Genomic DNA, 9,270 nt, shown 5'->3' with positions numbered 1-9,270 from the left:
GTTACATATTACCCGTGATAAATCAAACCCGTTATGCAAGCCAAAGCCACACGGTTATTAATCTCACTTATGGTTTTGAATTTGCTTACAAACGTGATCAGAAATGGTTAGGGCCTACACAGTATTTGTAAACAACATTTATGTAAACATTTCAGTGACAGCTAGAAAAAGGAATCTTTATCAAAACAGCTGTTCGTAATTTCATATATGACGTGTTCTCTTAATAGATTATTAGTATTTAATAAATGACGTATGTAGTAAACATGGAGAAAAACTAGAAAAATCACACCAAATTGGGTTTTTGATCGTCCGTTATTTTATTTCCAAAATAGTGAGGCCATATTTTAATGGCTAAGGACACTCTCGCCAATCCTGTGAATACAATTAAACCATTAGAATCATAATCAATACTCTAGTTTTTTTAGAGTAGACTGCGTAAGATGCCTTCCGGGCCATGGCAGCCGAACATAAATTGAGATAACGTAAAATAACCCAAAACGAGCTGTTGGCCCGTCCTACGTACGGGAATCGAGTAGTCCATTAAAATTGTATATAGTGTGTCTATTACTAATTCAAGCATAGTTTAATCAGCTCAAGATTTATAGTAAAGAAAAGGCTGCCAAGATGAATTAAAACATGTTTTCATTGTTATTTTCCCAACTTTTCATAAAAATGTCGAGTAGTAAAATAATTTTCATAAGCTTTCTTTTGAAGATTCGTGAGCTTTGATTAGTATACAGCAATGGTTATAGAATCTTACTTATTTCCTATAATCAATGACAAAATCACAGAGTAAATAAACTAACCTAATAGTTTTATAGAATATTTTTATATCCATCCAGCTGGTAGTTATAACAAATTATATTGCACTAAAACAAACTAAATATTTTAAAGACTGCTCAAAAAATAAATTAGAACATCTAGTATTTTATTATGTGTATTTAAATAAACTCTCATTCTCTTACCGAATAAATGAACGTATCAATGATTGAAAGCATTACACATATTAAAAATAAGTCAATTCTACGTATGTCATTTCATTTTCATCCAAAGGCTGAATTTGTGTCGAAAACGCTGAATGTTTACAGCTGTTGCAAATGATATTATGTCAAAAGCTAGAGTAGAATGTTAGCGTCGGCTGCTAGACTTTTTAAAATTTTAAACTAAATTACTAAAAAACTGAAACCCTAAACTAAAATTATGGCTTCGACATTCCCTAGTTCTCAAAATTATCTTTCTTTCAACACAAAAATCATGAAAATTCGTCAAGTGGTTGATTCAGAGTCGTGAAATAAAAAAACCCTGTCACTTTTAATATATAAGATATGTATCATTCTGAGCAATGTACAGACAAAACTATAACTTTATTTATATAGATAACTGGGTTTTCAAATAGTGCTGGGCGGGGGAATTATGTTTCTCGTTTGTTGTGTACCTCTTTTTTTTGGTGGGGGGGGGCTGTCGCTCAATTGGGGGGGGGGGGTGCGTCATGAGTCTAGGGGGGGATGGGCACCCCTGGATATTTTATCGGTTCATGGTGCCTGCACACATACCGGATTTTTGTCAGTAAAACGATCAGTCTTTGTTGTGTCGAGGACGAGACGAGATTATTGAATACTAATCCTAAAAGAGTTGTTGCTATGTGGTTATTGTATCGACGTACTAAGCGCCGTAGGATTAAACATAGGCCTTTGATTCATCCAATTAATCAAAGCAGAGAAAAAACGGGAACATTCCACACACTTTTTGAAGAACTAGGCTGATAGCAGTAAAATGTTCAACACTATTTCAGAATGTCAATAGCATCCTTATCTATAAAGTCACCCATTTAAAACATTATAAACACGCACTACCAAAACTAATTAAAAATGTCAGAAGAGCAGTCGCCTGAAATGGAGGATGGTGTAGCGAGAACTGCCGATACGATCGGTAAACAATCGATGCGTGTGCAAGCTTGTATTTAGTTACGTACGCCACTGCATCGCCGGCACATCCCGGCAGCACCGGTGGTATGTGTATAGTGGCAGTGGCCGGCTGCTCATCGGCATTTTACCGGCGCCGATCAGCGGTCAGCGTGTTTGCAAGGTCCCGTTCCCACCTGCGATTCACTATTGGAATTTGGATGGCCAGTAAACAATCGGTCGTCCAAAATCGGTGTGTGTGCAACGAGCCGGACAAGGACAAGTGTGGTCGTTACCACCCTTTGCGAGACGAAGTAAAGTGCGAGATTACCATACGAGCCAACGATATGAGTCTGGTAAACACATGGACGAGTGACGTAAGATATTTTACGCCATAAAAAATCAAATCAATCTTTATTTTTAACAAATAATAATGCAGCATTACACATGAAATATATAAAAATTATCACATATGGGCTTCTGCCTGTGCGTGATAAATCAAATCAAAACGTTTATTGCCAAAACAAAATACATTGTATAGCAACGTCAAGGTAAAAGTTTAAAAACTTTCCTAATGACTTAGATGAAATTAATGATCTAAAAAATCATCAACACAGCTAAACTACATATAACATTACTACTATGGTGTTCTGAAAGACTTAGAATTCAGACATTTTATATTACTCGGCAACAAGTTAAAACCTTTTTTGCTAAACTCGCAAAAACTCACAATTTTGTAGACTTAAAATTACACTGATTTATTGTGAGAAAAGAGTGCTTCCTGGTGTTGTGGTAATGAACAGATTCGTTTGTACCAAGCCATAACTTCTCCAAGCTAACTTATCAATAAAAATCTGCACAAAATCCTTATTATATTCCCACCGACTAAAGGACTAACACACTACTCGAACCACTGAGGCTATGTTTTTGCTTATAACCATGCATTGCCAAACATAATCAGCTGGTTGGTGTTCGATAAAAGCTCATTACAGTACAGTAGTACGTAATGAAACCCCATTTGATAAGCTGGTGGCAAACGGCTGTTTTCTGCACTAATTCCTTGTTTGGGAAGCATGTCAAACCATTGTAGGGTGGCGTGATAATAATTGATCAAAACCCTTGTATCATAGACTAACCAATACAGTATATTTTATCCATGCGCGTATCATTGACTGATACGGACATCATAATAATATACTGTAGTAGACTGTATCATATACTGTAGGATACTGAAGTAGACATCCCATCTGGACCATCTGTCGCCAAGTTTTATTATTAAAACAGAACGTAGTTCGTAGTTGTGTAAGTCAGTCACAGTCACAGAATGAGCTATATCCAAAATTCTATTTTATACCTTATATTTTGTTGTTTGCCAGGTTGATGGGTCATAACAGTTGCTATATATCTCACCATAAGTCATTCCCTAAGTTTTACTTGGTAAAAAGTTTGTGTATTCGACAGAATTTATATTAGTAATTTAGATCAGCGCAATCGGTTAGTAGCTCACTTCAACTACGACGATTTTGATGAAAAAATCTTATTACACATTTATCATGGGTATGGAATATCTAGTCAAATGCTATATCTATTCTACCATAGATAAAACACACTCCCTTTGTTGGTTAGTCATCCATGATTCTACTTTTGTAATAACTCACATTTAAAATTAAATTTTTGGCATTAGATCTTGCAATTTGTTAGAACTGAAAAGATTTTTCAGGCAAGTAAGAAATGAGTATGTTTTATCGATGGAAATAGTTTCAACAGCATGCATACCAATTTAATCATATTTGCAAAGAAAAATTCTTATGTATTTTTCATAATATAAAGATCTAACAATGAAAACACATTTTAAAAGGGATCTAACAATTCACCATGTTAAATGATACAAGCGAATGTTGTGTTCAGAATTACCATGCACATTATCAAGAAAACAGAATGGGCTCAATTCATCTGCAAACACTTTGTAAATAGCAGTAAATAAAGGAAACTTGTAAGTCATGTCTTTCTCTTGTAACCATGTATGGAGTTTCCTTACAGTGTGAAGACCCTCTATGGAGCCTTCATTTGACTCATCAAAACTCTTTGATAATATTTTGCTCTTCACAAAGTGTTCTCCATATTTACGATTTTGACCAGCAAGGTAACAGGTCGCAAGATCAGCAATACCACAACTCTCAAAGAATGTGGAGACTTTAGAGGCAGGATAAAATAAATCAATAAATTTGATCATTTCAATCAACCCAAGTCGAATCACTGTTGCTTTAGCGCTTCTCCCAGAGTCAGTACCATCCAAAAACCCCACCCCACAGGCTATTATGTTTCTCAGAGAGCCACAAACTTCTACAGCGTCTACATCATCAATTATAGATACTCGGAAGTATTCTGTTTCAATGAGTTCTTTCAAAGTGGCTGCTAGTATCTTATCCTTGCACCCAATGGTAGCTTCACAGTACAATTCATTGGCTATTTCATCACAAAGATTTGCTCCCATCAATACTGATGTTTGAATTTTAAGATACCTTGTAATTATTTGTGAGAAAAGTTCAATGTTTCCATCCTCTGTCAGCTCAAGTCCTTTTGTCAAACACAATCCCGCTGCTGTGGGTTTTATTTTTCCGTAGAGTGATGCACATGTAGAAGTTATATATTCTGATTGGAGTGCAAAAACAATAATGTGAGCTTCTTTTGCTGCTTCTACAACATCAGACACTGCTACCACATTGTCAGGAAGTCGGCAACCTGGAAGGTATTTGGGGTTTTCATGTGTTTCGTTGATTACTTCGATTAATCCTTTATCATCTATCGTCTCTTCTTGTACAAACAACTCTACGGTGTCATTAAATGAGTCCAATTTAATTATGTTTGTTCCAATTACTTTAGAAATAACAGTTCCCCATGTGGTTGATCCAACAATACAGACTTTCTTAAGTTCTGACACTCGTTGTTTAACAAAATCTTGGTCTAGAGACATTTCTATTTTAACACGTTTACATAAGTCCAATTATAGACAAAACAAAGAATTATAACCTTTATACGAGCTTGGACCAGCTGTTGACTTTACGCAAATTAACATGAGATATAAATACAATTTGGGAATCAGTGTGCAAAACAGATTAAAGCAAGGTAATTTACGTACACATAAAAACAGGCTTCAAACTCAATCCATAGATTATTGTCTTGTGGTGTCCAATTCATACCCCTTGTGTTGGTCAGCCTATGCTCATTTTAAAAGAAGTCTTATATAGTGTCCAACTCAAAAGTTACTGATGCGATGTTCATATATTCGTAATTTTTAATAATTTATCACATTACCAAACATAAAAAAATACTTAAGTATTTGGCTTCCACTATTTAGTTGAGTTAGTGTTCAGTAAACTGATTTAGGACGTTTAATTGCTTTCTTGTCTTAAATAAGAGGGTCTTAAATATAGGTAAAATTTCTTACCTAAAAGAACCCAAACAATAGTTCGACGAGTTTTTAATAGTTCTGTATTTTGTAGTTAACAAAAACTTGTTTTTTTACAATTATCTGAAGTGAAGTTGAATACCTGAAAGTTTCCTCTTATCCATAATCGCCTCAAAAATTGCATGGCGTTTCAAGAACAGAGAGAGATCTCTGATACACAGACAATTAGCTCTGATCACTTAAAAGACCTTTCCTTTTTAACTCGATAGTAGGGCCTATGGATATACCCTCATCATGTACAAAGGGTCATGGCTTAATTTTTTTCAAATTATAAGATATTACCATTGATATAACATAGTTACTATTTTTCTTATCTATGATATTACCTTGGGTATCAATTTCAACCACTCAGACTTGTCTTCGTGGTGTAACCTGGTCAAACATGAGTAGGCCCTCGTTAACGCGATACCTACGGACGGGCAGTAGTGTTGAAAGATGTATTGTAAAGAGTGTATTCCATACAAACACATAATATGACCTAATTAAGACATTATTTGGAACAAAATACTGTTTGATGATAATAAATATGAGCACTTGTTAACCGATCAAATAAACTTGAGTGAATATGTTTAGAACACATGCAAAGGTTTAGTTTCATCATGACAGTATTAGCAAAAACATACTCCTGTGTTGTAGATTACTTTTCATTGTTTAATCACTAAGATTACACAATTATTTTAATTCTAAGGAGCACATATTTATAATGTATTCACTTTCAGAAGGTTTTAATCTGAACCATTGACCGTTAGTATCAACTTAACTGGTTTATTTTTGTACATTTTCGTCGTGAAGTATTTGCCTTAAGTTCCGTTTCCTGATAGTTTTAGTAACATTTACTGATGGTAGCTAGTCTATTTTAAATTTAACAAAGTCTATATTTCTTGTGTATTTTTGTTCCCTCTTCTCTCATAAAAGTTTTCATAGAGTATGTTTAAAAATGCTTTACCACTGTGGCATGGACTAGATAATATCATCAATTAATATGTGCGAACTTCTCCTCCTATTGTAAAATCGGAGTCAAGCCAAGCCGTCATGATGTGTGCTCAACAATATTTAGGAATATTTTAATCCATGGGGTCAAGTAGAGAAAAGCGCCTAGATTCGTTGATGGCAACTAAGGCTCTCACCTGTTTAGGGGTTAATATTATAGCAGTATTGATTTATATATTTATTTAATCATTGGTATGGTTTAAAAATATTACGGAACACAGGATAGTTTTCAAGTTATTTCCGCCCGAATCTTGTACAGAATGTTTTTGTTTAACCAACGAATCTTTATTGATTAGCTTATTTATAAAGTATTTAAAAAAACGTATTTATGCAGTATTTGATTTATACATCAGACATCCCTATGACCTCCGACGTCACAGTTGCTACATTTTGCTGATGACAAGTTATGTGGACCCTCAAATTGCTTACTTTGCAAGCCGCCTTGAATGAGCTTCGCAGTGGCTTAAGAAATGGAGGATACAATTGATACAAGTGGTCAAAAACAAGTCAACACATGACATATTATATATTTTTACTCTGAGAAAATAAAACAGTCCTCCAGTATCAATTAATTATAATGTATAGAGTGGACAGTGTAAACTATTTAGGTCTCACCATTGACTATTGACTACTGAAGTCTATTGTATTGATAGTCATCCTCACCTATCTTCGCCTATTGGGTCTGATGATGGTTGGAGTGTCCAATCGAAATCGATCACCACTTACCATCGTTTACTTATATTTACCCACCGTCTTGTGCGTAACAGTATAAGAGTAAATAAATATATGTTTTAACTGTTATACGACGTTTTTTTATTTACTTTTCATAAATTTAATAACACGAACAATGCCGATCAAGAATTTATTTTGTAAAAAGTTCTGGTATTATATTTTTATAATATTTGAAAACTTTATCTCAACCATTGATTATACATTACTAACTTAAATTAAAGGGGGTAATGTTTAAATATGTCTATTGGCATTGAACTTAAAACACTTTGTTTTCTTGTATTTGATACTATTTATTAGCGTAATCATTGATCAAACAGCTTCTACGAAGTATATAATCAATGGCTCAAAGGTATGTAACAATGAGAAAATATTGTTTTAAAGCACTGAAATAATCACTATAAATAGCCGGATGTGTAAAAATTACGCTTGGCTTTAAATTCAACAGCTAAAACAAAATATATCCCTTTTAAAAGAATATCCTACAGTTCCCTACAGTTTAGGCTTAATTCCTCTGTAAAATACTTCCAAGCTTATAATATTATTTATTTGTTCATTTGCTGTTGTTGGCATTGGCAAGCCTGCTTAATCATTTAAAACTAAATAAAACAAAAGTTCTTGTTGATGTTGATGTTGACACTGTGAAAGTGCAACTTTTAAAATTTTTTAATTTGTTTCTTTTTTACTTTATGTTACACTTTTTGTTTTTGCTCTATCAACAGAAAAAATCAACAATTCATTCACAAGATCTGTTATTATTATTTTTCTTTCAGGTAATTATTCTATTTTTAATCCACGTGTTAACTTAATTTTGGCCCCAACAACAACCTGTTGAATGGTCATAGGCTAAGCCTAATTTTGCAATAACATTGCTCCATATATATTGTGATATGACCGAGAGCTACCCACGAGCCAAGAGACATGTTAAATTTAAGTAATAAAGCTATACAGTATGTTAGTTATTACTCTTCATACATTAATGTTTAAGATTCTAACCTCATGATCCACAATTTCATACTGCTCCATGTCACTAAACAATTCTTTCATAAATGTAGCTTATCCGATAAATTGATGAAGATGCCGTTTAGTAACTTAGGCCTAGTAGTCCAGCATCTATAGGGGGTTGAGTATGCACTGAAAGTGTAACTCATTTTTTACTTTTGATTGTTGTTGGGGGCATCTTGGAGATGACAAAAACCGATGTTGTCGCCCTCCCAGCAGGTGCACAACTTGGTGGGAGGGAGGGAAGTAGCGCTGAGGCGAGTTCTAGAACATCGCTCATATCTCGTGAACTAGACACGATAAAAACATTTTTTAAATGGCATAGTATTACAAACCGCATTTGCTTTGATTTTACAATGAAAAATCTTATAGCCTACCAATGATAATAATTGAGTTATTTAACATTTTATTTGAAATTACAAATTTAAAGACAAAAAAACCGTTTATCTACCTATTTAACTCCCATAAAATAACGAATAGTAGGACCTACAGTACTGTGTTTGGAGTGTATTCTATGTTCTAGTGTTCTTTCATTGCATTTTCATTGGTAGCTGTACCTAGATTTTTGTTTAAATTTAATACTATTTAAAATAGCCTAGTGTTAAAAAACGCTTAGGCCTATAATTATTTTCTCGCTAACCCGAGAACTCCGTACATATTATTTTAAGGAAAGAACACTTAATGTTTTGTAATTTGTGTGTTGAACATTGGATTGATAGGATTGATTGATTAGGATTGATAATTATCACTAAAAAAGGATTTACAGTAATTTAGGCCTAATTGGAAATGAAACATCCTATTTCTAATTTTCAGTTTCTTTTACAACGAGTTTAGTCAACTATAGGCCTAGACTCAGTCATAACACTGACTATATTGACTGTGGACAAGCAGTCTTGTGCAGGATGTTTCATAGCTTTGAAAATAATGCTAACACATTTTTAACATTCCTAGACTTGGCTAATATGATTCTATTCTATTCTAATATGTAAGTACTTTTTTTTGACTGATGTTTGCCGAGTGTGCTGTTCTGTTTTCTTTTTCATTCTTTGCATGGTGAGTTACAGGTCATATTGTGTATGCATTTCCTTTATTATATGATGTTGAAGGAATTTCTTTTTATTCATAGATCTCATGTATATTTTATAATGTATTTTATAATGTAGAATTTGACGTTTTCCA

The 9,270-nt window shown here is 33.8% G+C and overlaps 1 protein-coding gene across 1 annotated transcript; it reads right to left on the bottom strand.

Moving 5' to 3' along the window:
* Window positions 1-3,717: 3,717 nt before the first annotated feature.
* On the bottom strand, window positions 3,718-4,916 carry LOC128995295 (glycerol-3-phosphate dehydrogenase [NAD(+)], cytoplasmic-like). Its single transcript, XM_054420269.1, has one exon. It carries the CDS (start codon window positions 4,873-4,875, stop codon window positions 3,772-3,774), a length of 1,104 nt encoding a protein of 367 aa, XP_054276244.1. The 5' UTR covers window positions 4,876-4,916; the 3' UTR covers window positions 3,718-3,771.
* Window positions 4,917-9,270: the final 4,354 nt, after the last annotated feature.

The sequence above is a fragment of the Macrosteles quadrilineatus genome, unplaced genomic scaffold (genome assembly GCF_028750875.1).
Source record: "Macrosteles quadrilineatus isolate MER2022 unplaced genomic scaffold, UCM_ALF_1.0 Scaffold_5__1_contigs__length_97177068, whole genome shotgun sequence".
Classification (NCBI taxonomy): Eukaryota; Metazoa; Arthropoda; class Insecta; order Hemiptera; family Cicadellidae; genus Macrosteles; species Macrosteles quadrilineatus.
This window is presented reverse-complemented; position numbering and strand designations above follow the sequence as displayed.